Genomic DNA, 16,309 nt, shown 5'->3' on the forward strand with positions numbered 1-16,309 from the left:
TTGCCAATAATAGTGGCGCTATGTGATGTTATTCTGCTTGGCTTTGTTATTGTTGGATATAGTGATAAGCTGTACATTGTGTCAGTAAAGTCATCAATGGCTTTTAACCTTGTTGGATTTAGCAAATCAATGTTAAAATCACCACAGATAAATAGTAATTTTTGGTTCACCGAAGCAAACGTTTTTTCTATCCATTCATTAAAAGTGTCAATACTTGAACTGGGTGTCCGATATATGCAACTTATTATAACATTTCTCTTTTTTTCATTCATAATCTCAATAGTCAAACATTCCAAAATTCCATCAATAGCCATAGACATAGTTGTTACAACATTATATTTTATAGAGTTATGAACATATATAGCAACCCCGCCGCCCGCCTTATTTAATCTATTCATGTATTTTAAATCATATCCATTCAAACAAAAATCTATTCCTTTATCGACATTGAACCAAGTTTCAGTGATGGCTATAATACTAAAGGGGCGAGAAAATTGTTGCAAATAGTCCTTAATGAAATCAAAATTAGAGTACATACTTCTGCTGTTAAAGTGAATTAATGAGAGCTTCCCGTCTAGGTTAATTTCTTTTTCATATTGTTCCTGAGTGAAATAATTACAATTTTTAACAAAAGAAGAGAGAAAGTTACTTTCAGAATCTATTTCTGGATCTATTATATTATGCTCCTTATATTCACAATCTAGATCAATTACTTTCTGTTGAAGAACTAATTTCAACGTGTCCATGTCATTTCCTGGTGTAATTGATACATTGGTGTCAGTTATACTTGTCCAGATTCTCCATGTTCCTCACTATCAGTACTTTTGCCTCTTCTGGTGTCCCGTTTAGCTTAATGGAAATCTTACAGTTTGTTACCCATGTATGTTGTATTTTACCGTTCTTCTTCAGTTGCCTTGCCTTCCTCGTGATGTCTGCGTTTTTTCGTGTCAGATGCTCATTAATGAAAACGTCCGTGCCTTTCAGTTTGCGTCCTTGTTTCAGCAGTGCGACCTTGTTCTTCCGATTGACAAATCTCATAACGACGGCCGGCGGTCTGTCACTCCTCCTGGGCAGTGAGTGACATGCTTCTATGTGCTCCAGGTCCATCTCTATCCCCTTGCTTTGGAGGAAGGACGCCACCTGTTGCTCCACCGAGCGGGTCTCCTCGTCGCTGGGCTCCCCGACGTTCCCGGCCACCGCGCGCGCGTACGAGCGCGGCTTGATTTTAATACCGCTGATGACCACGTCGTTCGTACGGGTGTACTGCTCCAGCTCATCCACCCGCCGCTCGAGATCCATGATCCGTCTGTCCTTCTCGGCATTTTGGAGGCGTAGCTGTTTTACCTCCTCCAGAAGCCCCAGAAGCAGCTCCTGCTGTGCCCTGACTGCGGCCACGTCTCCGCACAACGCTCCGAGGGAGGTTTTAATGTCCTCAACCTCCTCTGGTGTTGGGCCTTTCTTGGGTGGCATACTGAAGCGAGAGCACGAGGCGGCCACCACGAAGGACCCGGAAGCGGAATTTCTGATGATGGCGCCTGGCTAGGCCTGCTGGCTGATGGTGGAGCCTGGCTGTGGCCTGCTGGCTGATGGTGGAGCCTGGCTGGGTCTGCTGGCTGTGGCCTGCTGGCTGATGGTGGAGCCTGGCTGTGGCCTACTGGCTGATGGTGGAGCCTGGCTGTGGCCTGCTGGCTGATGGTGGAGCCTGGCTGGGTCTGCTGGCTGATGGTGGAGCCTGGCTGTGGCCTGCTGAGCCTGGCTGTGGCCTGCTGGCTGATGGTGGAGCCTGGCTGTGGCCTGCTGGCTGATGGTGGAGCCTGGCTGGGTCTGGTAGGAACAAATTGCTGATGGATTATCTGCTATTTTGTTTTAGTCTCTTATACAAAAACTTGAACATCGCTGTAACACTACAGCTGTTAAACCAAACTGGACTAAAATAGAGCACGAGTACAAAAAAGCCACGTGTACAGGTTTGTTGCTAGTGTTAAAAGATTGATTTTCGTGCACCAAAGTAGTTACAGCTGTAACAATGAGAAGCTGGTGGGTGTTTCTTAGGTGTACCGTGGGCAGTGAACTGAGACTGAGAGTTCAGCCAGATTATAATGAGTGAAAGGAAAGAGAAAAGAGAAAAAACACGAACTCTGAAGCCATTTAGCCATTTAAATCAGCTGTGTTGGATCAAGGACACATCTGAAACCTGCAGGACACCTGCCCTCGAGGTCTGGAGTTCGACACCTGTGCTTTAGAGGAAGCTGGGGTTGGTTCAGTGTGATTGGAACAGAGGAGAGCTGAACTGCTGGGTCGGTGTCCGTGCTTCTTACTGCATTTGTGTTTGTAGAATCCAGTGAGACAAAGAATCGTGGAGCCGTGCACGGGGCTGCTGACTCTCACCTCGACTAACTCATCAACCTTGAACGCAGCGTCTCGTCTCTGAGAGGAGAGAGGGCAGACTGTCTTGGTTGTTATGATTCCCTTTGAAAGGACACTGTGGGTTTATTGACACCACTCGAGTGGGCTTTTCAATGCTCGGGGGGATGTGTAATTGGTTTTCTCGTTTGTAGTTTTCTCGAGTTGTAATGAGACGTTTGCGCATTTCCTCGTCTCAGCGGCTCTCGGACAAACTTCCTGCTGTTGTCAGGCAGTAGGACGCTGTCAGAACATTTAAGTCTGGAAAAGCAAGTTGTTTATTCAGCCAGTGTTTGAAGCCAACTTTCCCCCAGCAGAAGGTTTCTTTCACTTTGTTTACTTCCTGCAGTCTGCCATCAACTCGCTTCAGCTTTAATCTTCTCTGCTGCTTTAATATCCGGCAACACGCAGACTGATACACGCAAACACATCCACTCAGCTTACATCGATTCAGAACACAAGAAGAATCTTACGCTGTAAACTAACCCCGACAAAGTGCAGTAATTATCAACAGCGAGGAGAATGTAAAGCAGGAGGCTGCAGACACCAACCAGGCCTGAGTAACACTGATTACCTCTCCATCATGGCACCTGTTAGTGGGCGGGAGATATCAAGTGGTCATCAGAGTTGATGTTGGAAGCTGGAAATATGTGTGAGCGTGAGTATTTGGCTCAGGGCTCACTGATGATGCACTTGGGAAACGAAGGCTGGTCCGTGTGGTCCGATCCAACAGAGTGGTTGCTGTAGTTCACTCTGCAGGAAATGTTCATGCTGGTTCTGATAGAAAGGAGTCAGGATACACAGAGCATCACAGTTTGTTGTGCATGGAGCTGCAGATCAATCAGGGTGTCCATGCTGACCCCTGACTCTGATAGCAATGCGGTTATTAAGTGATGACATATGAACACTGCTTCCGGGTCCAAACTACTCTGGGTTTTTAAGGTTGTGGTGTTTTTAACATGTTTTAATGATTTGTATCTTGTGCTGTTTAATTTCAACAAACCCCATAAAAAAAGTCAGTGATCACTGTCAGCCTCGCTCGGTTTTTATCATGTTTTCATGCCTAAGTTTAATTAATTTCCTCAGAAATTCAACATGTCCTCAGTGAAAATCAATGAAAGCTCTTTTAGAAGTGGAACAACATCTAAAGGCTCATCAGAAATTATTACCCACAATGCACACATTCACTCTTTACAGCTTCTATACCGACTCAAATTCAAGCTGCTTGCAGTGTTGATGCAGTGTTGAATCCATGTTGAGCTCTGCAGTCAACTCTCACGAGCAGGTTTTCCACGTTCTGTGATGACAAACACGTCTCCACGTCTTCTGTCTGCATAAATATTATGAACTCTAACTTCTCGTGTCTCTCTGCTCCCTCTCTCCAGGTCCGCCTGTCAACGTAACCTGCAACATTTTCATCAACAGCTTCGGGTCCATCGCCGAAACAACAATGGTGAGCTGATTTATTCTCCATATCACACCTCGGTGTAAAGACTTTCACATCATTTATTTGTCACTTTTGTCTGTGTGGATTCGGACGGTCGGACAACTAATAGAAACTGTCACGTCTCCTCGCGGCTGTGTTTCCGCTCGGGTAACTCCGCCCTGAAAAATTCAATTAATTTAAACGAAAGCTTCACCGATATTCAGCACATCCAAAAGTTTCACTTTTATTTCCCTTTAAAAATTAAAAGCGTTCTGCCCTGTGAGCATTTCGAAATTTCTCTGCCTCATTGACCCCGTCTCCCATTTGCTACACTTCATTTGTTAGAGCGCATCACTGCCGCGACCATTTGCATAACAACGTAGCGGCCCCGTGCCTGTTTGTACGCAGTGGAGTGGAAATTTACGCTCAATCATTACACAGAAAACCCATTAGTGCTAATATAACTGAACCAGCAACCTTCACAGAGCAACAAGGCTCAGAGCCGATATGACACCAACCAACCTCTGTGTGTCTTCGTATGTGTGTGACAACAGAGGCTATTTCAGCATCCGCTGCCTCTGTAAGTGTTTGTAAAAACGAGGCACGCTCGTGCCGCTAACCTTCAAAACATACATGAATCACTTCTTCATCCAATGAGAGCTCTGAACTTGTCAGCTGTGTGAACCTTCTGCAGGGCCTCGGGCACATTCGCAGATTAAACATCGTTCAGCGTGCACACGTGTAATGTGGTGTTGTGTTTTTTTACTTTGAGGAATTTTGCATCTAGTAGTAAAAGGCTGTTTTGATCAGCGTGACCAAGCACCCCAGAAAAGTCCTTATTTTCCTCCCTGTTTGCTTTTGCCCGAGCAGCTTTAGAATTTAACAAACACACAAACACTCCTGTGAAACAGCCCACAGCTCCCTGTCTCTGGCAGGTAGTACTGTTTGAAAAACTGGTTTTCAAGGCCCTAAAAGTTGAAGGTCAAAGGAAGGTTTTATGTTCTGCCATCCTGTTAGCAAAGAAAACATTGTAAAAACACCAAAACAAAAGTGCATTTTTCCTGCGAGTCAGATCCAAAGTCTTTCAGTTTACCTGTGTGCCAGCGAGCCCATTAAGTTGACTCAGTCTGACACGGTGTACACGTTCCTGCTGCTGCAGGAAATACTGACAGTAGTGTTCAACGGCGTGCCGTTTCCCACTGTTTAACTACTGTTCCAAACAGAAACACAGTGTCCTGCTGCTAGGGGAAATTGCGTAGCCCATTTTGAAAAAATATATGACATTTATCTCATCCGAGTGAAAGAGCTCGGGTAATAGAGAGAGTCCAGAAAGTTGTGAAAGACAAAAACTGTATTGTTTCTGGCATTTAGCTTTAATTCAAAGTGAGGCCGCAGTGTCAGCAAAACTCAAAGAGACAGCACCAAGGAATCCCAGTGAGATGCATCCGTTGACCATTCATGACATCACCTCACTCCCAAACCACAGGAAGTAACCCAGGATTTTCCTTGATCTCAGATTTGGAGGCCTCAGATCTGGTCTTGCGGTTGCTACTTCACAGCAAACCACACACGGATCGTTACCAATGAGTATACACCATATGGACAAAAGTACTGGGCTACACCACTTCATCTATGAATTCAAATCAAGTGCCTGGCCATGCAGTCTGCCTCTACCAACATCTGTGACACAGTGAGAGGAGTTCACTGAGCACAAGACAAGACAAGAAATGTGTGTCCTGTTAGATATTCCACTATCAGCTGTATGTGGAAGCATTTAGTAACCACAGCAGCTCAGAGCGGGCTCGCAGCTGAGGCTAGTAGTGCAAAGACGCTGCAGAGCTCCAAACCTCCTGTGGCATTACCATCAGCACAGACAAAAGGGGGGGGGGGGGCAGGAGCTTCGTGGCTGAGGGGCTCCTGTAGGTGTAATGTGAAGGTGGCCAGTGCCTCATATTACATTATTACTTTAAAAATAAACATAAGACCAGGAAAAAAGAGGGAAACACGTGGGAGAATAGAAATGATAAAAGAATAATGTGTTTGGAAGAAGAAAGGATGGAGGAAGGAGAGAAGAGCAGAGAAATGGTAGAAAGGAAGGAGGAAGGAGGAAAGAAGGACTGAGGCAGAGCCGAGCAGCAAAGATAGACATCCCACAGTACACACACACACACACACACACACACACACACACACACACATACACGCACACACACTGGTGGCTTCTACAGATCCTCAACATGCAGGAAAAAAATCCAGATTTTCTCTCTCACAGAAGCAAAATCAATGGAAAAAGTGAAGAAAAGAACACTTTGTGGCAGTATTATTCATTAAAATGATGAGCAGAAGAACACAGAGAAACTTTTAATACCTGTTCAGCTGATGTCCCGCACCTCACCTGCTTCAGTAAAGCTCACTGGGTTAAACAGGTGACCTACTGCACAGGCCTGAACTTGAATCCACCCTCCTCCTCTCTCTCCCACCTTTCTTATCCACTCTCACTTGCCCTGTCATAACAGGGGCTAAAAAGCACAATTAATATTTACATATAAAGTCAGAGTTATGTCATAGAAGTAGACCACACATGGAAATGCTTCACGCTCTGGACACACCATCTATAGACCAATGAGACCAATTTACGGTGGTTTCCAGTGCTCGGATAAAGTTCTGTGAGAAAATGAAAACATGTTGAAGATCCAATGAGAAACAGAGACCTGAATGAGTGTTTTGATGATGATATAGAAACCAAATATAACAGACCATAGAGTCAGTCCACGCACTGCAGACCACAGTCAGAGCTGGTGCTCTAATCTCTCAAATGGTGGATTATAGGAAAAAGCAAAGTACTGATATAATTGGATTTATCAGCTTTTATCAAAGCAGAAAATCCATTTTAAACCTCAGGAGGCGAAACACAGAGCGAGCAGCAGCAAGGACGCTGTTCACTGCAGTGTGTAACCACACTCCATGCTCAGCACACACACACACACACGCACGCACATACACACACACACACACGTCTAGCTATGTTTGTGAGAAGTATATTTTGTGTTCCTTACCCAGAAACATCACAAAACCAAAACCAAAAAATGTCTAAACCTCTAAAATGTCCTCAACGGGTCCTCACAAAGACATAAGTGCACACGTGCATGTATCCACCGAGTTGCTGGGGCGGGTCGCTGATAGATGGAGTGAGTAGAATGGCGCAGTGCTCGCTAAAGTCCCACCAGTACACGGCTTTATTCCTGTTTCAGCGCTCTTCCCACTCACTCTCTCTCTCACACACACACGTGCACACACACACACACTCACACACACACAAAATCGCTCTTCATTCTTTCACACTTCCTTTGTAGCACACGTGCACTTACAGCGTGTAAAACACACACACTGAAACCTTAAACATCTGATTACTGATTATTGGAATATTAAATCATAACTAAGACATGTATTATATTAAAAAGTGTTGAGCTGCTGTTTCTTTTCTTCTTAACACAGGTCATACATTTTGATATAATTCCGAAGGTGATAAAACAACTTTTTAGCCATGCAGCATGACAAACAGCTGGGTTTATATTTTAATTGCGATATTCTTGCACAGTGAACTCAGCCTGTTAATACCCAGAGTACACGTTTCTAATACCAAAGCATATGACAGAAAATATAAATTATGTGATCATAGTATGAGAGTGAGCTTCAAGCTTTTCTTTCGTATATATGTCAGGTTATCTAAAATGTTATCCTCATGTGCACTAATGAGTTTTATCTCATTAATTTGGACTCGTGTGCATAAATGTGCACTACGTGTGTTTGTGAGTCATCGAAGGAAGAAATCTTACAGTAAAGTAATCTGCCGTGTTTTTGTCTGTGGAGTCAGAATAAAGGAATGAACTTTGTGAAGTTTTGTCAGTGAAAATGCATCAAAAGATTCATTTTGTGCTCATATTTCATACAGCGCTGATCTAAATGTTACCCCAGGACAGAAAACCAGATTCATTTCAGATATATAACCGCTGTCTTCCACTGATGTGCTGCAGCTCTGTGCCCTCCCACTTTTCTTTCTCACATGTCTACAAAATCATCATTTTCCAGTTTTTGATTTGTGACTTCACATTCATGGGAAACTGTAACCATCTCAAGGCAAAAGTTTCTCATCATCAAACAGGTTTCAGGTGGGTGATTTAATTAGAAGTTTAAATTGGACACGCCAAGCTCGAACGGTCCAGGTCTAACGCGTCGGCACCCTCCTCGCCTCTTTCGAGATCCGGGCAGAGGCTTGCTTCCTGGATTTCTCATAAACTGTTCCGACATCTCACAGTGCTGCAGGCGCAGCGTTGGCTTTTTCCCAGGCCGCATGCTGAAGACAGCATGTTTCCCTCTCCACGCGCAGATGTGCCACCATAATGTGCGAGCCTCCGTGACCTCCTACCTCCTCCTGAGCGCCGTCCAAGGAGACGGCAGGATGTTATGACAGGCATGGAAGTAGAATGTGGCTGCCGCTGTAGTTGTTGTTGCTGCAAGAAGAAGAGGAGGAAGAGTATTGCATCCTTTCATGCGTGGTTTACTGCCTGAGTTTAATACATGCTGAAATGAGCAAGGTATTGTGTAAGTACAGCAGTTCCTCTGCTGATGGTTTCATAACAGCACATCGACGGTAGATGGTAATGTCAGGGTAGCACTTAACAGTCCGACGGCCTCATGTCTCGTTCTCAGATAGAAGGATTTAATATGAAGCTGCCTCAGTATAAACGTTTTTAATAAATGAGTCATTTGCTCTCCTAACGCTGAACTATTCCCTGAAATGAATCGTTTGTGCATTCAAATTACTTTGCCCTCATTTCGGTCTGAGACAGATTTGATATCCGCTTGCTGATTTCTGCATTTTAATGTTTGTCCATCTGCAGCCACGAGGAGCCTCTGACCCATAATGATGAGGTTTTATAGACCAAATGAATGTGCAGTGTGACCACTTTTTCCAGTGAAACAATTAAATGCTTTCAGGGCATTTCAAAATAAAATATCTTTGCAGATAGAACATTAACTGCAGGGTGTCTGTCTCTCAGGCTGAGAAAGCTCATAATCAAAAATGCAAGTAAACCTCATTTATCCATTTTGAAAAAATATATATTTTCAGTTCATGAATTGAAAGGAAAAGCTGCTCGCTCTGCTCACTTTCAGAATTAAAATCACAGATTGGATTCTGTTAGGACTCTGAAGCTCATTTACACACAATAAATCAGGTTTAACCTTTACTATATACTGCAAACTAAGACATGCATTTTCATTTTTGGGCACTTTTAATGTTTTTCTTTGCAAATGCATATAAGCATGGATTAATCCTTTGTAGACTGTGAGGAGTAGGCTCAAAGAGTTAAGGTTAGAGTAATATTAGTAATAGTATTCAGTCTGATAAATGATCATAAACGTACCCTACCATTGGAAGCATGTTGTTACCAGTGCTTCTGAGAGCAGTTGGACGAACAGACTGGTACGAGTTTGTTTATGTCTCATATTTGTTAAAAGGAAATGGACATGTGCGTTATTCAATGTGATCACGTAGATCCAGTGAGTACATGTTTTAGATTTACTCACACAAACTGGCTGCAGGTTAGAGATGTTTATAAACATTCAACAGCAAACAAACAAACAAAATTAGAGCAAATACAAACATCAGGAGCACAAACATGACTGGACAGTGACATAACCATAACCACCCCCATCTAAGGAGCTTGGAAATAAAAGTGTCTGGACTTCTTTAAGTTTCTTGAAGACGTTTCATCCGAGAAGCGTTTTAAGCTCAGGTATTTAACCCTAGTGGGAGTGTCCCTTAAGAGGGTCGTTGGCCCACTATTGATCATCTGCACCATCACATGAGCCAAGGTGTGAAAAAGGTGTGGGTCATTATCAGCAGAGGTTTCAGGTAAAACCATTGTGAGACCTTACCTCATCCCATCATGTGACTTACTGAGATCAAGATGTGAGTGGGTGCCTGGGGAGGTTCTCAGACAGTTGGTGTTGTGAGCCCCACCCTCAGTTTCTCTGATGACAGGGATGACAGTGTTGTTCTGTTTGTGATTCTGTTTCTCCATAGTTGGTTTCTGACCTTTTTCCTGTGTGCCTTTGCTGATTTGATGATAACCATATGTTTTAAGAGCTTCCTTTACTAGTGTGTGTTCCCTCTTTTTCCCTTCAGGCTTAGAGGGAACATTTTCTGCCTGGTGTTGTAGAGTCCTGATTACTCCAAGTATGTGTTCCACAGGGTGGTGGGAGTCAAAGAGAAGAAATTGGTCTGTGTGTGTGGGCTTCAGGTCAACTTTAGTGTTGAGGTTTCCATCCTCCTCCATGCACACAGCACAGTCCAGAAACAGCAAACTGTTATTCTTTGTGTCTTCCCTGATTAACTTGGATGTTTCAATCCACTGAGTTGATGTGAGCAGTGAAGGCTTCTACTTCTTGGGTTTGGATTTTGACCCAGGTGTCATCCACGTATCTGTACCAGTGGTTAGGTGGTGTCTCTTTAAACGAGCCCAGAGCCTTTCTTTCCACTTCCTCCATGTAAAGGTTGGCTATAATAGGTGACACCGGGAGCCCATAGCACATCCACGTTTTTGTCTGTAGAAACCCTCGTTGTGTTTAAAATATGTGGTGGTGAGGCCGAGGTTTAACAGTGTGCAGGTCTGATCGGAGTGAAGCTGGTTCTGCAGTCTACACTGCCTAAGTTGTATGCCAGTGAAGAGAGAAACCACATCAATGGACACTATGGTTTCACCTGGATCCAGAGTAAGTTTCTGGAAATTGTTGGTGAAGTCAGAGGAGTTTTTAATGTGATGGGGTGTGTTCCCCGCAGGGGGCGCGAGGATGGTGGCGAGGGACTTGGAAATGTTGTAGGTGGCTGAGTTTATGCTGCTAATGGGACTCCTTCTTTGTGGATCTTCAGAAGTCTGTAAATAGAGGGTATATCACCCCCTGGGTACAGACTGGGTACAGATTCAATTCAATTCAATTCAATTATTCACAAAATAATTCACAAAGATTCACAAAGCTCATAAACAGTTGAACACAGACGATCAGTACAATGACCCTGAGTGTGAGACTTTTTTATTTCGAGTTTATTTTTTTTTAAAAAAAAGGTGAGTGTTAGCACAGTTCAATAACCTCATGTAGCATACAATATTAACACCGTTTGAGTTTGGCGTGTTAGCGGGACACAGAACTGAGGAGAAATCAGGACCACCAGTGGCGGGACATAGCAGGGAGAGGAGTGTGACCAATGCTACAAAGACTGTGGATTCACTGAGATGACCCTGAGCTGCAATTCACTCAACACTTACATAATAAAGTTAGCAACAAAGGCAAATGAATATAAATAAACAGTGTAAGACTAATTCACAGTGGTAAACCAAAACATTGAGAGGGCATTTGTTTCCATTGAATTTGACCATGTAGCATTTTCTGACCTACTGCAGCTACAGTTGCTGCAAATCGTCAAGCAGCTTTGCAACCCCCCTTTACTCCAACATTTCATTAATGTGTTGACTTCTACTCTGCTCATAGAACGCCATACCACTGGATATACATTACTGCAGATGGATACAGTAATCTTCTTTTGACTGCAGAGAAGCCGACTGACCTGACATGTGCATGATGACTGAATGTTGATTATGTCTGCCAGGTTTGGGTGTTTTTACCCATTTGATTGTGGTGTAGAACTGCACAATGGGGCACTGGTTCTAGTGGAGTCCTGTGATCTCTGAGTGCCCTTCTAGTTATCTTTGTTTTGAGAAACTTCATCAGGTTCCTGTCTGCCCAGCTTTTGCCCTTTCCAAGCTGATATCAAACCATAGGCCCGTCAATGACTGATGGTCCTGGCATACACTCGCTCTGCTCCTCTGTATTTCCTCGTTGGCTCTCTGCATCAACAGACGCTCCTCATCTCGGCTTCATTTCAGGATATTCATCATATTCTCAAGCAGAAGAAAAGGCGACTCGTTTGAAAGGTCAGGCTCATTTGTTTCATGTGAGATATTCAGTGTAATAAACAGTGATAAACGGCGACTGGGGCTCACTGGGGCTGATTGCCATGTGACTGCATTTCACACACATACACACATGTACGGCACTGTGGCTCATTGCTCCTTTAAATGCCACCTGCCGGGGCTGCTGGCACGCCGTACCTCGTCCCTGCAATGCTTTTCTGCTACGCCACGCCGCTTAATGATGGCTCCAGCCTGGCCGGAGTGGCCAGGCTCCATGTTCTGAGAATAATTGACAATTAGGGAGATGGAGGGGCAAGCTAAATGCCATCCCACACTCAATACAGAGACTCCATCTCTGATTGTGAAGCAGGAAATGGAGAATGGGTGGTGGAGGGGTTATACAACAAAGCTCTGCGGGAGCAGCGGTTCATATCTTCTACCTGGATCGATTGCACTGCACATGCAGAGAATTTACAGAGCAGTGTGAGAAGGGGGGAGACACGGGACAGAGGCAGAAATGTGTCGATACAGGTGATAAAATACAGGGAAACCAGTGTAAAGGCTAGTTCTACTCTAACGCATAGAAGAAGGGAACGATCTGAGGGACAGAAAAAATCAGATGATCCTTTAAATGCTCAATGATTTACTTTAGTACAGCCACTAATTACAGAGATTCAGACAGCATCTACTGGAGACTCTCCACCCATCCCTAACCTTCAACCAAACCATGGTCTTTATGTGATCTCAGTCAAATTATTTTTATACCTAAACCTAAATCAGTTGTCCGTGTTGTCATACTGCAACCACGTTTCCCACACCGCGTTTTAATTTTGAGGTGAAATGAAGTAAAAAGCCTTTTGAGTCTAGGGCAGACGGACTGTCATGTTCAGTCAGGTCTGACTGTGCGAGAGACGGTGGAGGTTAATTTCTGTGCTCTGTTTTTGATCTGACATCCATCGATTCAGACTGCAGCTGGATAAAACCTATTGAAACCAAAAATGAACATTCCAATATGTGATCCAGATGAGCCATAATCAGCAGCACTTATGAGCACTGTGTGCTGACAGAGCCAATCAGAAGAAAAACTGAAAGTGTACATTCAGAGCCGCCTGAATGCAGAGCTCCTTGTTTAAAATATTGCCCATATTTGGTGAGGAAGAACATTTAAGATGAGAATTGTAGGAGGCTATATACACTAACAAAACTTAACTTCCTCCTGATTGTCCTTTGTGGCCAGGATGTGTACTCATGTGTCATGAATAACACTTTTTTGTCTTTTAAAATATTCTCTTGTTTCTATTGGCCATTAAGCACAACATTTCCATCTGTGTTCTTCATCGTCTCGCTCCACATCCATCTAGCTATGATTTCTGGCAACACACAACCCCAAGAACAAGTGCAGAAATACAAATAGAGATTGTGAAAACAAAAGCACAAAGCCGAGTAGTTTGAATACCCTGAGGCTGAGCAGGATCTGAGAGATCACACAGGTTCACAGACAGGAAACAGATCTGTGCTGTAGCTCAAGGCTACAAGTCACCACCATCAGTAAAATCTCCTACATTCACATAAAGGAGGAAATGACATATGGATAAAGACCCATAACCACCTGCTCAGCTCTGTCCTTCACTCCGTTGCTGCGTCTGCCTGTATCTGTCGATCCGGTCCTCCATATGGAGTTACAGCTTCGTTAGTCAGCGGTGCGGTGACCCTTGACGAGCCTTTTTTCTCCCTTTTCCACATTTTCTTTCTTATTTTATAAAGACAACATTTCCCCATGGATCCGTGGATATATTTTACATCCTTCTGTTCAAGGTGTGTCAGTTGTGCTTTACAGCTTTTGCTGTTACGTGTTAATTTAAGGCTGAAGTAGGCAAAAAAACCCAAAAAACAGAATAACATTACAGCGTCTTTCCTACTGCTCTCCACTGTCTGCCCTCAGCACGTGTGTCAACATACGACACCAACACATCGTAACAAACCACTACAACACACTTACATGTTCAAGGAAAATTAAGTTAGCAGATTATCCACACAGAACAAGAACAGCGAGTGTGAACTCCAGCTGTTACCAACTGCGTAACTACGGTTTTATGAATATGCTTCATCCATATGAAGACGCTTTTTTAATATTCATTATCAGACTCTCCTTTTAATGAGTTTTCTTGCTTTTCTGGGTTGCTCTACAAAGCTGGAAAAACACCTTTTCTTGCAGTATTTTCTGGTATTTATTACACTTTCTACTACCAGCAGCCACATGCACACAGATCTGCATTTGTAAAATGTCCAATGGAAACTTCAGCTGTGTAAAAACACTTGGCCAAAATGTCGCTCATTGCCTAGATTCTGTATGCAAACCAGGTGCAGTCTAGTTTCCTCTCAAACCACTTCATCTATAAGACACAGAATTGTTTTTGAAACGTTTTGCCCAATCATTCCCCAAAATTACCACCCACTGAAGCCTTTTCTCTGCCAAAGCAGTTTCCTTCCCACCTGCCTAGTCTACTTCAGGGAGAATTTGGACCTCCAAAGAATGCAGCAGTGAACATGAGGATAACATGAGAGAAAAGATAGGACTGCCAGGCTGTGAATGTGATAGTAATGTCGACCGTTGTGTATTCCACCAGGACTAACTATAGTGCCATGCAATAATAAATGAGCTTCAGACCATGCCAGATGTTTGAAGATGTTCAGTAGATGTTCCTTCTGCCTTCTTGCCCATACCTCTAACACTTCCATATCCTCTGTGTCTCCTTGCAGGACTACAGAGTGAACATTTTCTTGAGACAGCAGTGGAACGACCCTCGGCTGGCCTACAGCGAATATCCAGACGACTCGCTGGACCTCGACCCCTCCATGTTGGACTCCATCTGGAAACCTGACTTGTTCTTTGCCAACGAGAAGGGGGCCAACTTTCATGAGGTCACCACAGACAACAAGCTGCTACGCATCTCTAAAAATGGCAACGTGCTCTACAGCATACGGTGAGTGGAGGATTGTTTTATATTCCAACTGTGAGAGAGAGTGGTTATTAAACGGCTCACAGCACCATCTTTGTTAAGATTTCTGACTGTCACCTGCTGACAGAAACTGAGAGCAGTGACCTCACAGGTGAAGGAAATGTTGGGGTAAAGAGCTCAGCCAGTTGTGAGGGGCTCAGAGTAGAAAAGGAGCACATTAATGTGGTTTGGACATCTGTCTGGGATGCCTCCAGGATGCTTCCTGGGCTGTTTCAGGCCCGTCCTACTAGTAGGAGATCTTGGGGCAGACTATGTCTTGGCTCTTTAGGAACACCCAAGTATCAGCTAGTGGAGCAGGAGGAAGTCTAAGCCTCTCGGCTTAGACTGTGGCCTGGACTCGGATGGACTGATAGTGAGCTCAGTGCTCCTACAGATAGATCACACCTGTACGTGAACAAATTTGTTTGGCACAACAAAGCATTCAGACTATCTTTCTGCTTGCTACTACTGCTGGACAAGACGGGTAGAAGAGCACATCAGGAACTTTATAATTTAGAGAAGAGCGATAAAGAAAAGTTTCACACCGGGATGAAGAAGAGTGTTTATAGGATGGGATGTCGTACTGAAACAATCAGTTATAAAACTGTGATAGGAAATAAAAAGTGACTGTCCTGCTCTGACTTCCTGTTTATTGCATTTCACATACCTCCCTCCTCTGCTTCAGAATTCTATTATTGCGTCAGAGTTGGAGGTTTTTATTTCCTCTACTTGCTCACTTTTTTTCTCTTTTTATCTCCAAGACATTCTTTTCAAGGCTTTCAGAGTTATAGCCTCCTTCAGCTGACAAACCTTTTAGCCTGCCGGAGCCTCCTCCTTGCTTTTATTGCGTTTGCTCGGGGGCAAATGAAAAAACGCAGGAGCCATGGTAATCTACTCTGCCTGTTAGTATTCCAGCAGTGTGCCTGATCCATTATCAACCTCAGTTTTCACCTTCATGTCCAGCAGCAGGAGGAGGAGTGAGATTGGCCCTTCTGCACTCTGCCTCCTCTGCTGCTTTCATTTTTTTAAACTTGACAACATCAGAATGAACCCTCGGTTGATCAGCTTGATCTCAGAGGCGACAACACGACTCGGGATATTAAACCATCCCGGGGGAAGGGGGAAAAGTGGGTGCTGTAAATGCTGTTTTCTTTTTTCTATCGTCATCACTCATCGGCAGAGCAGCACAAGGGGAAGTCATGACTGATGCTTGCTTCTCCTCCGGCATGAAAGCAAAGTTTCTGAGACTGGATGGCCAGATTCGCATGTAGTGCAATCTCCCGCTGCACTTCAGACACAAGCACATGCTAGCACTGAAGTAATATAGAGTCCCATTCGTACTTTATCAAAGGGAGAATTTATGCACCGGCACCAGTTTGCAACTGCAGTCAGCAACACCCTACAAAACAAGAGGGAGACCCCCAAAGATCAGACCCCATTCGCAGCACTCGGCCACAGTAGAGACAAACTCTGTTTCAACTGGAGGAGACCGCCAGCACCAGGATCTG

At 44.1% G+C, this 16,309-nt stretch overlaps 1 protein-coding gene across 4 annotated transcripts in view; it reads left to right on the forward strand.

Annotated features, from left to right (window-relative positions):
- glra1 (glycine receptor, alpha 1) overlaps positions 1 to 16,309 on the forward strand; it is a 133,318-nt gene that overhangs the window by 56,212 nt on the left and 60,797 nt on the right. For all 4 annotated transcript variants that reach the window (XM_026185126.1, XM_026185135.1, XM_026185144.1 and 1 more), the window contains 2 exons: positions 3,789 to 3,856; positions 14,563 to 14,786. In XM_026185126.1, the coding sequence (XP_026040911.1) occupies positions 3,789 to 3,856; positions 14,563 to 14,786 (292 nt within the window). The remainder of the gene's footprint in view (positions 1 to 3,788; positions 3,857 to 14,562; positions 14,787 to 16,309) is intronic.

This window comes from Astatotilapia calliptera, chromosome 2 (assembly GCF_900246225.1).
Source record: "Astatotilapia calliptera chromosome 2, fAstCal1.2, whole genome shotgun sequence".
NCBI lineage: Eukaryota > Metazoa > Chordata > Actinopteri > Cichliformes > Cichlidae > Astatotilapia > Astatotilapia calliptera.